Here is a 15,456-nt window from a genome sequence, read left to right as displayed (position 1 = left end):
GAGATGAGAACTTGAGACAGAAAGGAATCGAGGACATGCTGATAAGGTGAGACAAATGTTTTTAAAAAGCAAGGAGGCTAATGTGGACCATTAGCGCCAGCAGGAAGCTGCTTCTATGCTGTAAATTGTTTCTCAATCTCTATAACATGAAGCATTTATCCAACAGTCCCCAAAAAAAGAAAAAGATTAATTTTGGCTATCTTAAAAAAAAATTAAATCCAACACACATACCCAAAAACAATTTTAAATCAATTGATTTATAAGTTTCACTCAGATTCTGATATGTACAAGTCTTTTTTTAACGCCAGTAGTTTCAAGAATAGAAATTCAATACAAATCCACAATACATAATCAACCGCCTTTTTCCAACATTTACAAAACAAGGGTTGAAACATTTATACTCGACTCCCTCTGACATCAGCACTGATTGTTCCAAGGTCCTCTATATACGGAGAGGACATACATGCTTATTAATAGAGTATGTACAAAATATCAGTAGACTGGATGGTTACAGTCAGTCTGCATTGATTTTGCATCAATCACAAAATATATCTAGATTTAACAGGCAAGGCCATTCTTCAAGGGGTACAGTTTTCTGTTTCACAATTTGTCCAGGACTATTTTCACCTAGGGGAAAACTTCAGCTGGTCACACAAACACTAAACTAATTTAAATGTTGCAGAAGAATTTGTACTTTCGCATCTGAGACTCTAAGTTGTAGCTTCTTTTTGCCCAAACTGAAGGGGAGTGTTCTCCCCCGACTGTGCGGTTTGCTTTGAAAGAAGTATGCACAACTTCAAACAATTCCGATTGGGCCCCGAGGCTCAAAGCGGAAAAGCCAACCCCCACCTAAATCAAGCAGCATCTGGCCGGGAATGTCACTGGTGAGAATGGGATGGTTGCCGTGTTCCCATCCAGAGCTCGCCAGAGAAGTTGATGCGGAAGATGGAAAAGCGTCACACATGGGTACGGGGAGAGTCTGCCTTGGATTTGGGAGTGTTTTGGAGGAGCTTTGCTCTGCATCCAACCAGGAAACACAGATTAAAGATAATTAGCAAAAGAACCGGAGGGGCTAAATGAGGATACTTTTATTATGAAGCAGCGTTGTGACCTGGAATTCAATGCTTGAAACGTCTGTGGAACAGATTCAAAAATAAACTTTTCAAAAGCGAATGGATAAATATACAAAATAAATACTTAAAAACGTAAACATTTGTAGGGCCATGGGGAAAGAGAACTGACTGGGCTGCGCTGTTAAAGAGCTAGCACAGATACGATAGGCTGAACAGCCTTCCTCTGCGAAATACAATTCTGGGATCATCCTCCTTACAGTCCATATCGGAATTTTTGATACTGGTCCCAAAGTTCCCACGATTTGGAATCCACTGTGATAAAAAAAGAGTTTTGAAGTTCACATAGGCCTGCTGATTATTCAGCTTAGTGTATGTGCAATTATATTGCTAATGTTACCAGCAGAAGTTGCATTTGTGTAAATGGGAGCCCAGAGTCTCCATGTTACATGGGTCGCCACACGGCGAGAGAGACTCAGTCAAAGAAACAGCTGATACTTAGAAGTAAACAAAACACGCTGGGCAAGCGTTGCTTCACAACAGAAATAAAAAACCAAATTCCATGTGGGTACAATTACGGTTGCCAACTCTAATTGGAGGTATTCCTGGAGGTCTCCATCCCCATCTCTCTCTCTCTCTTCCCGTGACTCCAGTCATCCCACCCAGCAGCCCAATCTTTTCATAACTAACAAACAAATTAGAAAAGGACTTGTTCCCATCATTGACCCGTGGCAGATCGGTTTCATGGAGATAATGTTCCAGGTTACAGGTCAAGGGCTCTGTAAGGATGGAACCTCTTATTTACAAATTTCACAAAGTTCAAACCAGTCGGTATAGCAGGTAATTTAACATTTACCAATGATGCAATTGTAAAGCTTCAATGCAAAAAGAAAATTCAAGATGTACGGTTTAGTAAACTTTTATTTAAAGTCCGATGACGGCAAGGGTTAAACTTGCCCTTTGCAATGTGGCTCTTCCTGTGAGTGGAACGGGCCTCCCCTTCCCAAAACACAGACAGGGAATACTTTTAGGATTGTTACAATCAATGACATTCCCCTATCACTGGACTCCCAAGTAGAAGGGCTGGTTGGTGAGGGGGGTGGGGGCGGTTTTGTACTTTAGCCAAATCCCTGTAAATATGATGCTGTGTTATTTATGGGCAAAGGAAATAGGACCAAAAGGAAACCTTGGGCTTGCTAATCATTTATAGAATTTTCCAAGAGGTCGCTGGAATTTTGGACCTGAAGGCAGAGATGCTTCTGGTCTCACATTGTAAGGGGTGAGGTGGTGAAGGAAATGAATCCAGTACTGCTGGTTGCTGACCCATTGTGCGTTCCTCATCAACACTCCTGGATTGTCTCAAGGGTCTGTGGCAGTTGAAGATTAATGTCCTGGATACTGTTGCAAGCAACTCGGGCAGTAATTCACAAGGAGCATTAAAAATAGTGCCTTTTAAGAAAAAATATTTGAACATTGTTTATTAGCTATGAAAATACTGGAAATGGGGGACAACAAAGAGTCAGTTTGCCTTCCAATTAGCTATGGGAAGGCCACGGAGCGATGGTGTCAGAGGGCTGGAGAACTGTAAACGTCTTCTTTTTAATGAACAAAAGTGTGTAAGTTTAACTCCAGCAACCACAGGCTGATCAGTTTAACATTGATGGTGGGAAAGCATAAATGATAATCCGGGACAAAATTAACAGACAGTTGCTGTTTGGGTGGACAAGTGGCAAATGAAACGTAGAGGAGTGTGACTTGAATTCATTTTGGTGGGAAGAATGAGAGGCAATACTAAATAAAGGAGACAATTCTAAAGGGGGTTCAGAAATAGAGACCTGGAGGTAGATGTGCACATTGATGGTGGTTGAGGCTCGTTGAGACAGTGTTCAATAAAGGTGCATAGAATCCTGGGCTTGAAAAACAGATGCATAAGAGTACGTAGCAACAAAGTAATGGTGAACCTTTAAAAAACACTGGTTTAGACTAACTTAGAGCATTGTATCCAATTATGGGCACCACATTTGAAGGACACGAAAGCTTTGGTGAGAATGTAGAATGGATTTATGAGAATGGTTCTAGGGATGTGGAACTTCAGTTACATGGAGAGATTGGAGACGCAAAGGGTGTTCTCCTGAAAGGAGAGAAGGTTGCAAGGAGGTTTGCTGAAAATCATGAGGAATCTGGACAGAGCAGATAAAAAGAAACTGTTCTTACTGGCAGAGAACCAAAGGAAACAGACTTAAGGTGAACAGCAGAAGAATCAAAGACAACACAAGGAAACATTTATTTTTAGGCAGTGAGTGGTTAGGATCTAGAATACGCTGCCTGAGTGTGCTGGAGGCAGAGTCAATCGCGGGTTTCAAAAGGGAATTGAACAATTTTCTGAAAATAAAAAATTTGTCGGACTGTGACGAAAAGCTGGGGGGAGAAATGAGCCGAGTTGCTCTTGCACAGAGGCAGCACGGACATGATGGGCCAAATGGCCTTCTTCTGTACTGTAACCATTCTATGATTCTAAGAAGAACCTGCAAGTGTTTTCCATGAGTTACACATTAAACAACCTGCGAATATAACCAGTAGTCTAATCCATAAATTAACAAAAAATAACATTTGTGCAATATAACCCTTCCAGGCATTCATTCAGAGTCAGGAATCTCAGCACAAAAGACCTGAAATGTCTCTGGATTCGGGAGAACTGTCGCCTCCCCAGCGAAAAGCTGCACGTTGGCAACACCTGTCTTTCTACTGCAGAAAGTGCAAATCCATCATCCATCGTTTGATTGTCCTGCCCCATCTTCACCATCCGGGGAGATTCCAAGAGGAATTCTGCCATGTTCCGGATGCACCCTCCTCCCCTCTCCACCACGCCAACCTTTGGAGTGAGCGAAGGGTCTAAATAAGCATCGGGAATAAGGAGCATTTCAGGAAAATCGTCGAGTCCCCTCGATCATAAGCGGCTCCTGGCGTAGCGATCTGGTCGGAATGTGCCATCCCACTGCCCTCAGTAACCTTCCAACCTGGAACAAAGCAAAGGGGCAGCATGAAGGGATATGATGTCACTCCCTAATCTAACTCAACCGCAACACAAATTAGTTCCACAAATTGCGAAGCAATCGCACACACCTGATGTCTGCAGTCCCTCAGTTTTTATTAATCTATATAATAAAGCTCTCTTGGCAGAAATGAAGCTCGTCTTCAATTAGATTGGAGTAAATTAGCATAGTAAGCAGTTTTAAAGTGAGATTAATGAACCTACTGGCTACCCTAATATGACTGTGACATTCAAACTACACTGAAAATAATCATATTAGATACAAAGTATTTTGAAAATCAGCTCCGGCATGAATCTACGGTGGCTTAACAGGAAAATATTGTATCTTTTGCAGAGTCTATAAATAGAAATAGTTTATAAATAGAAACAAGCCATAGGACCCACGCTGGTGTTAATTCACAGCAGGGCCACTAGACAGAGTATGGCATCAAAGAGTCAAGCAAAATAATGGAAATAAAGTGTGTGTGTGTGTGTGTGGGGGGTGGTGGGGGGGGTGGGGGGTGGGGGGGGGGGGGGGCGGGGGGTGGGAGGGGGCAGCTGGAGGTCAATCATCTCAGCTCCAGGACATCGCTGCAGGAGTTCCTCGGGGTAGTGTCCGAGGCCCAACCATCTTCAGCTGCTTCATCAATGACCTCCCTTCCTATCATTCATGGGATGTGGGCTTTGCTGGTTGTGCCAGCATTTCTGGCCCATCTCTGAGGAAGTTAAAGAGTCAAACGTATTGCTGTGGATCTGAAGTCACATGTAGGCCAGACCGAGTAAGGACAACAGCTTTCCTTCCTTAAAGGAGATGGGTTTTTACAACAATCGACAATGTTTCATGGTCATCATTAGACTTTTAATTCTAGATTATATTTTTATTGAATTCAAATTTCACCATCTGGTGTGATTCAAACCAGTCCCCAGAACATTACCTGGGTTTCTGGATTACTAGTCGAATGACAATACCCCTACTGACTTTGTGCCACACAAGTGCCAGGTAATGACCATCTCCAACAAGAGAGGATCTAACCATTGCCCCTTAATATTATCATCGCTGAATCCTCCACTATCAACATCCTATGGGTTACCATTGACCAGAACTGAACTGGACTAGCCATAATAATAATCTTTATTGTCGCAAGTAGGCTTACATTAACACTGCAATGAAGTTACTGTGAAAATCCCCCAGTCGCCACACTCCGGCGCCTGTTCGGGTACACAGAGGGAGAATTCAGAATGTCCAATTTACCTAACAAGCACATCTTTCAGGTCTTGTGGGAGGAAATCGCAGCACCCGAGGAAACCCACACAGACACGGGGAGAACGTGCAGACTCCACACAGTGACCCAAGCCGGGAATCGAACCCACGTCCCTGGCGCTGTGAAGCAACAGTGCTAACCACTGTGCAAAACCGTGACTATCAGAACAGTTCAAAAGCTAGGAATCCTGTGGCAAGTAACTCACCTCCTGACCCTCTAAAGCCTGTCCACCGTTTACAAGGCACATTTCAGGAGTGTAGTGGAATACTCGCCACTTGCCTGGATGAGTGCAGTTCCAACAACACTCAAGAAGCTTGACACCATCCAGGATAAAGCAGGCTGCTTGATTTCTAACGTTGCACAAACCTTCACCCCCTCCTCCATCACCGACACACACAGTAGCAGCCGTGTATACACCAGCTACAAGATGCACTGCAGGAACTTGCCAAGATTCCTTAGGCAGCGCGTTACAATTCCTCGACCACTACCATCAAGACAAGAATAGCAGATACCTGGGAACACCACCTCCTGGAGGTTCCCCTCCAAGTTACTCACCAACCTGACTTGGAAAGATATCGTTGTTCCTTCACTGTCAAATCCTGGAATTCCCTACCTGACACCACTGTGGGTGTACCTACACCTTAGGGACTGCAGTGGTTCAAGAAGGCAGCTCACCACTACCTTAAGGGCAACTAGGGATGGACAATAAATGCTGGCCTTGCCAGTGACACCCACATCCTGTAAGTGAATAAAAATATAATCCTCCCCCTATGCTCCATCTCAGCCTTTCCAACTTCCATTTAACTGTGTCTAATTGTAGCGAGTTCCATATTCACATCTGGAGGCAACTCCATAGACTGGGCAGAATTTGGGGAAAGGCTCGATTACACTTATCAAGGGATCTGGCATTGAGTGGGGGCGTGAACAGAATATTACAAAGTTAAGCAGAATAAAAGAATTAAAAGCGATCTCCCAAATCTACTGCCTTTTTCTCCATAGCAACGATGGGTCAATGGCATCCAACTTTGCTGAGGCACGGAGTTGGGACAGGGGCAGGGGGGGGGATTAAACATTTAAAACAAATGCATGCAGAACAAATGACTGCTTGCAGGAAATTGATCTGAGGCTTCATTACTCAAAATCATTCTGAATCTCCTGGACCAGAACTGCGGGCCCAAGGTGCGTGGAGAGGTTTGTCCTGGAAAGGATTCCCTCCTCTTCCAACTGGAATTTACTTTTTTCCCCCAGAGGTGGGCCTGGATGAAAAATTGCAGCAAAGAAAACCACACAACTTCATTACAGATTCACAGAAAGTGTTTGGCTTCACTTACTTTAGACGGTTCGAGTGATGTTTCTGGGACAGCTACGTCTGGGTGTCCATGTCCTGTTCGTGGGCGATACAGAGACGAGCTTCCCTCAGAGAAAGGTACGCCTCCTCCTCGGGATCGTAATAGTAAAACTTCCGTAGATATGATATGAGAGGTCTGAGCAAGATCAGTAATGCAAAGTCAGTCAACAACAACCACTGGGAAAGACAATTCGCAGAATCTCACCGCCTGGGCAGAGGCTGTTTGGCCCATCGTGCATGTACTAGCTCTTTGAAAGAACTTTCCAATTAGTTCCGCTCCCCCTACTCTTACCCCAGATTCCTGTGAAGTTTTTAGCAAGTATTTAGCCGATTCACTTTTGGAAGTTCCTATTGAATCTCTTTCCACCACCCCCTGAAGCAGTACACAAGATGTGGGTTGAAATGGGGTATCTAGAACAGTTAGTGTTCATTCACTATAGTGTGTCCCGATGCTGCATCCACAACAGCAACTTAAATCAGTCACTGCCACAGCCCATCAGACTGACCCCCACCTCCCACAGCAACTGCATCCCAACACAAACCCTGACCTGCACATCTCCCATCCTCCACAGACTGTAACGACGCCCCCTCCCCCCCAGCACAGACCCCCACCCACAACCTCTGCCAAACACCATAGTCCCAACAACCAAAGCACACCCCATCCAGATGAACACAGTCTCCATTCACCCACCCACAAACCCCACAACTCTCCAGCCTCCCAACTGCAGACTGCCAGCCACTTACTTTGGCAGTGGGAGTTCCGGGATGTGGTCTATCCGGACGAGCTGTCGGATTCGGAAACGACAAAGGTGCTGCAGGGACTTCACGTTGCTGAAGCGGGAGACGGGATAGAGGAGCTGGACAGGAGTCGGGGGCAAACCTGTAAGCAAGAAGGGTCATGGAGTTTAGGTCAAAGATGGATGACCGTGTGCTGGACTAAAGCATTGGGACGTTCCCAGGAGAACCAGAGAGATCAACAGAAATTGCATTTATTAGCACCCTTATCACAGTAAATGAGAGTTCAAATCTAAGCACTATAGCTGCAAAATTTAAATTAGTTAATTAAATGAATCTGGAATAAAAGCTGGTGTCAGTAATGTTGGAAAAACCCATCTGGTTCACTAATGTCCTTTATTGAAGGAAATCTGCCACCCTTCCACGGTCTGGCCTACATGTGACTCCAGACCCACAGCAATATGGTTGATTCTCTGAAATGGTTTAGCAAGTCCTCACTCAACATCACTAACAACTCCTCAAGGGCAAATAGGGATGGGCAATAAATGCTGGCCTAGCCTCACTCAACATCCCATCAATGAATTTTAAATAGGGATGGGCAATAAATGCTTCACTGGATCGTTAACAAAATTAGATATCAAACCTCGAGAGGTATTAGAACAGGTGACCAAACAAAGGAAGTGGACAGGAGTCGGGGCAACCTGGAAACAAGAAACGAATCATCAAGAAACCCAGGCCAAAGCTGGCCACTATGTGCCACACTCAAACACTCCTTGCTAAAAAGAGTTTTACAAGATAAAGAGACAGAGAGGCTTTAAGGAACTCGACTTTAGGGCCCAAGCAGCTGAAGGCTTGTGTTTCATGCCAAACCCTGATATTGCAGATTAATTGTGATCCTTTTCACCCCCAAATTAGTGCAAATAGGACCCAAAACTCTAAAAGAAACACTGCAGTGAAATATTCTCACAAAGGAGGAAGTGGCTGAACGAGCCGGGTGTGTGACACAGAGGGACATCTGTTGATGCAACTCTGCGGTTTCCAGTTTCCAGGGAAGGGGCCAGAACTGCGACAGTGAGCATCAGTGAGCTAATCGACTGGAGCAGAGAAGGATCCCACAACCGGACCTCAAAAACGGAAATAGAGTTAAACACTGGTGCTTCAATGGGTGTCACCCTAACCTGACTCTAAAGACCAAGGTTTCACATTCCATTCCAGAGACACGAGCAGGAAGCTAGGTTGACACTCCCAGTGTAATACACTGCACTGTTGGAAGCACTGGCTTTCAGGTGGGACATGACACCAAAGCCCCGTCTATTCCCTTGGGTGTATGTAAAAGATCCCATGGTCACAATTTCAATTAAAAGCAGCGATATTCTCCTCAGTGTATAGGCAAAGATTTACTCCAACGACATTACTGGTCATTGGGCAGCACGGTGGCGCAGTGGGTTAGCACTGCTGCCTCACGGTGCCGAGGTCCCAGGTTCGATCCCGGCTCTGGGCCACTGTCCGCGTGGAGTTTGCACCTTTTCCTCGTGTCTGTGTCGGTTTCGCACCCACAACCCAAAGGTGTGCAGGGTAGGTGGATTGGCCACGCTAAATTATCCCTTAAATGGAAGAAATTAATTGGGGACTCTAAATTTATAATAAAAAAACATTACTGGTCATTTGTAAAATTGCTCTTTGTTGGCTGTTGCCAGCAAACTGGCTATCACATTTCCCTCTTTGCAACAATGACTACACTTCAAAAAGTATGTGAAAAGCGATTTGTAATGTCCCAAGATCTTGCCACAATTTGATGATGACTGGGAAGAACGTCTTCCTTTATGTCTAACCTGAGCAACGGATGGGATCGGTTTTAATATTTCATCTGGCAAGATGTCACGGGCAGCAACCGTCTCGCCCGCAGTCCCCCCTCCGCGTTGCACCTCCCATAGTGCGCCCCCATCCCTGTTCTGCCCCTCCTGCAGGCCCCCCCTCCACACTGCCCCACCCGCAGGCTGCCCCACCCGCAGTGTGCCCCCCCTCCCGCACTGCCCCTCCCGCAGGCTGCCCCACCCGCAGTGTGCCCCCCCTCCCGCACTGCCCCTCCCGCAGGCTGCCCCACCCGCAGTGTGCCCCTCCTCCACACTGCCCTTCCCGCCGCCCCCCCCCTCCGCACTGCACCTCCCGCAGGCTTCCCCTCCTCAACACTGCCCCTCCCGCAGGCCCCCCCCTCCACACTGCCCCTCCTGCAGGCGGCCCCCCTCCCCTCCCCTCCACACTGCCCCTCCCGCAGGCGGCAGCCCCCCCTCCACACTGCCCCTCCCTCAGGCCCCCCCCTCCACACTGCCCCTCCAGCCGGCCCCCCCCCCTCCACACTGGCCCTCCCACAGTGCGGCCCCCATCCCCGCACTGCCCCTCCCACAGGCGGCCCCTCCCCACTGCCCCTCCCGCAGTGCGGCCCCCCTCCCCCTCCACACTGCCCCTCCCACAGGTCCCTCCCCCTCCCCCTCCACACTGCCCCTCCTGCAGCCCCCCCCCCCGCAGGCCCCCCCCACACTGCCCCTCCCCCTCCACCTCCACACTGCCCCTCCCGCACGCGGCAACCCCCCTCCACACTGCCCCTCTCGCAGTTCGCCCCCCCCATAACACTGCCCCTCCCACAGGCCCCTCCCCCTCCACACTGCCCCTCCTGCAGGCCCCCCCCTCCCGCAGGCCCCCCCTCCACACTGCCCCTCCCGCAGGCCCCTCCCCCTCCACACTGCCCCTCCTGCAGGCCCCCCCCCCCCGCAGGCCCCCCTCCACACTGCCCCTCCCGCAGGCCCCTCCCCCTCCACACTGCCCCTCCCGCAGGCCCCTCCCCCTCCACACTGCCCCTCCCGCAGTGCGGCCCCCCCTCCCCCTCCACACTGCCCCTCCCGCACGCGGCAGCCCCCCTCCACACTGCAGTGCAAAATGCAAACTTGATTATGTGATGTCTCCCAGCAGGTGAGAGCCCACCCACAGAGTCACAGCGTCCCATTCTGACTCCCAGGTGGAAGTGCCCAATGTAAACCCAGGATCACATTAGAGTGCATTTCGATTGGCTGAAATCTAGCTCACAGGCCGGTTCCCTCAACCAATCAATTAGCAAAAATTGGGCATTGGTTACATTGAGGATAATTTTTACTTTAGCGAATTTGACGTTCATTAATGCTCAGTAACCCTGGCCTCCTTTTGGGCGACAGGAATATGGGGCGAGTGTGTAATGGAGGGGTGGTTTGAGGCAGCTGGCCCCAGGTTTAGGCTGCCTTGGACACTCACTGCTTACTCTCCCTCGAGGAAAAGCACATTAAATTAAACCTCGGAGTCGGGCTGGGGGGGGGGGGGGGGGGGGGGGTGGAGTCTAGCTCTCACACATCAACTCCATCATAACTCCTGCATAAAATGACAGAATTGCTGCTCAACAAAATACATTTCCAGAAACGCATTTCCAGCATATACAATCTGACAGAAGTAACAGAAATAAGTCTTTGGTTTAAAAGCAGGAACGGTCGGTTAGTCCTTAAAAAGCTAATGGCTTCCAGTGAAAAGCAGCAAATCCGTCCCTTCTGCAAGTGGCTGTGAGGGAGGAAGAGTGTTTCAAGCACCTGCATTGTGAGGTCCACATCTTTGACTGATCCCCCAATGTCTCGGGAGTGATTGCTTTTGCCGAATCCACGAGACTAGGCCATTCAGGTGTATGAGCTGGGCTGTGCAATTAAGAATCCATTTTCAGTTCTGTCACCTTCAATCTGGAATTCAGACAATTACAGCCACTTCCAGGGATTGAGATTTATCCTCATCCAGTTAAATACTTCAAGCAATGCTCTCATTACCTGCATCCCCTTTTCAAAGGCAGACACATTTATTAAAGGCAGTAACTATGGAAACAGGACATGGGACGAGGAGCAGCGGGTGAAGGATTAAAAACCATCAGGCAACGGCTGGACCGAACAGGCTGCATCTGCGTTAGATTTTCTGCAAAGAGACCTTTTCATTCCTCATATCTGTGCCAGCCAGTTGCTGCAGTTGAGAACTTGAGCTACGGCTCCACTCTCTCTTCATAAAAATGCATTTTCATTTGCAATAAAGATTACGTCCTTAAATATGAAAGCTTGTTTAAGGAAAAAAGGTCCTGAAATTAAGATCAAGCAGAACACAAGTTTTTTCACCGAATTCCCCTGGGTTGAAAGCCCCTAACAAAATAACAGTGTATGTACACTGTCTTACGAAGATTTGGTTAGGGACGAATATGTTCTAATTTTACCATACAAGATCAGAAAGATAAAATTATTTGCAACATGTATCTCATGTTCCAGCATTCAGGGCACGTATGAGGTACAGTTAACAAAGTGGTGGTACACACCGTACAACACAAAAAATGACAGACGCGACCAAGAAAGAGTTCATGGATTTCTCAACAACCCAGCCAGACGTCAGTAACAGAGTCAACCAATCTCACTGAAACGGTTTCTTGCTCGCCCTCTGCTGAGGAATTCCAGTCTTCACCTTTGAAGATCTGACCTTGGAAGGTTGCTCCAACTCAGACAGCATCAAAGGCTCACCTTGCAGCGTTTTAATCTCGTCTCCCAAGATTCTGTTTCCCTGGATTCCTGAGTATACACTTGGACACCGACTCACTAACACAACTTCCGATCTTTCGCGGCGCTGAGCAGAACACGCCAAATGGGTACCTTTTGCCCGAGCAGCCCACAGCACAGAGTCAGCAAACTTCAGCTGCCTTCTTGGATCATCAGGGCTTCTCCTGACCCCCTTCACTTGTAGTCTGATCCTCACAGCTCGTTTCCTGTTTGGAGTCCGTTTCTCTGCTTCTCTCTTTTTTAAAAAACTGAACTGGGACGTTTCCTCTCTCTTTCTTTCTCTCTCTCTCTCTCCCTCCCCCCCCCCCCGGAAAAACAGACCATTTAGAGCCCCATAATTGCTCTATTATTTAATTAGATTGTGGCCTGGAATGCTTTGATTGGTGGACTGGACCCTCTGTCCAGTATTACTATGGGACCTTCAAAAAGACAATAGCTGGCATATTTCTACTGCCTTTAATATATGAAAATTATCCATGGACACAAACCGTATCCAGATATATATCAGATGTTATAACACAGCCAAACATTTGGTTAAAGAGACAGGTTTTATGGAGCCTCTGAAAAAAAGAGAGGTCCGCGGGGCCCCGAGGTTAGAGGGGGAGAATTCCTGAGCTTTGGGCTCAGGCAGATGAGGCACAGCCACTAATGGTGCTGGAATTAAGAGAATGCAGCTATCACTGAGGTTTGGAGGTGGATATAAAGATCATAGAATCCCGACAGTGCAGGAGGTGGCCATTCAGCCCATCGAGCTTGCACCGACCCTCTGAAACAGTACCCAATTAGGCTCACTCCTGATCCCCATAACACCACCAACCTGCATATCTTTGGATACTAAGGGGCAAATTAGCACGGCCAATCCACCTAACCTGCACATCTTTAGACTGTGGGAGGAAACCGGAGCACCCGGGAGGAAATCCACCCAGACACGGGGAGAACATGCAAACTCCACGCGGTCACCCGAGGCCAGAATGGAACCCTGGTCCCTGCCACGGTGAAGCAGCAGTGCTAACCACGGTGCTGTCTATGAGAGGCAAGGCCTCGGAGGGATTAGGAAACAAAGATGAGAATTTTAAACACAAACTGGATGATTGGAACAGGAGTTTAGAAAGACTTCACTAGGTCTACTGAAACTCATAAAGAAGGGGAGGGTCCCTTTGCTCGCTTCCTACACGCTTGCTGTCACATTCACGCTGTGATAGTTTCAGCACAATCAACAAAACAGAGCATGCTCAGTTCAAAAACCAGGCCAGGGAGGGTGTCGCACAGCCCAGTGAGCAGTGCAGCAGGGAGATGTGCCAATGAACGTTATAAACAGTCTCAGGCGGTGTTTCAGACTGGCCAATACCACTTCAGTGAAGACAGTATAGAATTTCAGTTTGAAGGTACAGTTGTTTCTGACACTCAATTCGAGATAGTTGCAGTTTCCTGCATCTCTGTGGTTAACAACATTTCACAGTAGTCAGTCAAAGGTTTGCTTTTTAAAAAAATATATAAATGAAAGGCCCTCTTCTACCCCAAAGGTCTAGACTCCCATTCAAAACCAGTCAGAAGCTACTCCACACCCTCTGCACAAGAGCCTGAACATAGAACATACAGTGCAGAAGGAGGCCATTCGGCCCATCGAGTCTGGACCGACCTACTTAAGCCCTCACTTCCACCCTATCCCCGTAACCAACAACCCCCCTCCTAACCTTTTTTTTTGGTCACTAAGGGCAATTTATCATGGCCAATCCACCAAACGGCACATCTTTTGGACTGTGGGAGGAAACCGGAGCACCCGGAGGAAACCCACGCAGACACGGGGGGAACGTGCAGACTCCGCACAGATAGTGACCCAAGCCGGGAATCGAACCTGGGATCCTGGCGCTGTAAAGCCACAGTGCTAACCGCTGTGCTACCGTGCTGCCCACAAAGCAAGCTGTTTGCACAGGAGGCTCGAAGCAAACTCTCCTGTGGAGCAAGAAACTATTTCAAGTTAAATAAAATGTCTTCAAGACCAGAAGAGTCATATTGAACTCAAAACAGTAACTCCGTTTCTCTCTCTGCAGGTGCTGCCAGACCTGCTGAGCTTTTCCAGTATATTCTATTTTTATTTGATTGCCAAAATCCACAGCATTTTGCTTCTGAAAAGTTGGATGCTCACCCTCACCAGTGGCCAGTGCCCTGCCCCTCCATCGCCAGTGCCCACACTCACCCATCGCCAGTGCCCACCCGCACCCCAGGTCAGTGCCCACCCGCACCCCAGGTCAGTGCCCACCCGCACCCCAGGTCAGTGCCCACCCGCACCCCAGGTCAGTGCCCACCCGCACCCCAGGTCAGTGCCCACCCGCACCAGGTCAGTGCCCATCTGCACCAGGTCAGTGCCCACCCTCACCCAGGTCAGTGCCCACCCTCACCCAGGTCAGTGCCCACCCGCACCCAGGTCAGTGCCCACCCGCACCCAGGTCAGTGCCCACCCGCACCCAGGTCAGTGCCCACCCGCACCCCAGGTCAGTGCCCACCCGCACCCCAGGTCAGTGCCCACCCGCACCCCAGGTCAGTGCCCACCCGCACCCCAGGTCAGTGCCCACCAGCACCCCAGGTCAGTGCCCACCTGCACCCCAGGTCAGTGCCCACCCGCACCCCAGGTCAGTGCCCACCCGCACCCCAGGTCAGTGCCCACCCGCACCCCAGGTCAGTGCCCACCCGCACCCCAGGTCAGTGCCCACCCGCACCCCAGGTCCGTGCCCACCCGCATCCCAGGTCAGTGCCCACCCGCATCCCAGGTCAGTGCCCACCCGCACCCATCAGTGCACACTTTCCAGGCAGTGTCACTGGGATGCAATGAAAGACAGAAAGCCGTTCTGAATTATATCGTCCCCAGACCCACAAGCATTGAGGTCCTGGGCCAATAACAGTGTCAATCAACATCCACTCATTATCATATTGCTATTTGTGGGATACGGTGGTGCACAAACTGGCTGCTGAATTTCCTTTTTTTTTTTTAAATTCATTTACAGGATGTGGGCTTTGCTGTTAGGCCAGCATTTTATTGCCCTTCAGAAGGTGGTGATGAGTTGCCTTCTTGAACTGCTGCAGTCCGAGGTATAGGTATACCCACTGTGCTGTTAGGGAGGGAGTTCCAGGATTTTGCCCCAGCGACAGTGAAGGAACAGCGATATATTTCCAAGTCAGGGTGGTGAGTGACTTGGAGGGGAACCTCCAGGTGGTGGGGTTCCCAGGTATCTGCTGCTTTTGTCCTTCTGGATGGCGGTAGTCATGGGTTTGGAAGGTGCTGCCTAAGGAACCTTGGTGAGTTACTGCAGTGCATCTTGTAGATGGGCACGCACTGCTGCCACTGTTCATCGGTGTTGGAGAGTTTGAATGTTTGTGGAAGGGGGAGCAATCAAGCAGGCTGCTTTGTCCT

The 15,456-nt window shown here is 48.7% G+C and overlaps 1 protein-coding gene across 1 annotated transcript in view; it reads right to left on the bottom strand.

Moving 5' to 3' along the window:
* Window positions 1–229: 229 nt before the first annotated feature.
* socs7 (suppressor of cytokine signaling 7) overlaps window positions 230–15,456 on the bottom strand; it is a 74,925-nt gene continuing 59,698 nt past the window's right edge. The window contains exons 8-10 of the mRNA XM_038779784.1: window positions 7,456–7,591; window positions 6,695–6,847; window positions 230–4,087 (exon numbers count right to left, since the gene is read on the bottom strand). Coding sequence (XP_038635712.1) covers window positions 6,727–6,847; window positions 7,456–7,591 — 257 coding nt within the window. The 3' untranslated portion in view covers window positions 230–4,087; window positions 6,695–6,726. The remainder of the gene's footprint in view (window positions 4,088–6,694; window positions 6,848–7,455; window positions 7,592–15,456) is intronic.

This window comes from Scyliorhinus canicula, chromosome 19, assembly GCF_902713615.1.
Source record: "Scyliorhinus canicula chromosome 19, sScyCan1.1, whole genome shotgun sequence".
NCBI classification, from domain to species: domain Eukaryota; kingdom Metazoa; phylum Chordata; class Chondrichthyes; order Carcharhiniformes; family Scyliorhinidae; genus Scyliorhinus; species Scyliorhinus canicula.
Note: the sequence above shows the minus strand (reverse complement) of the source record. Positions and strands in the feature narration are given on the sequence as shown.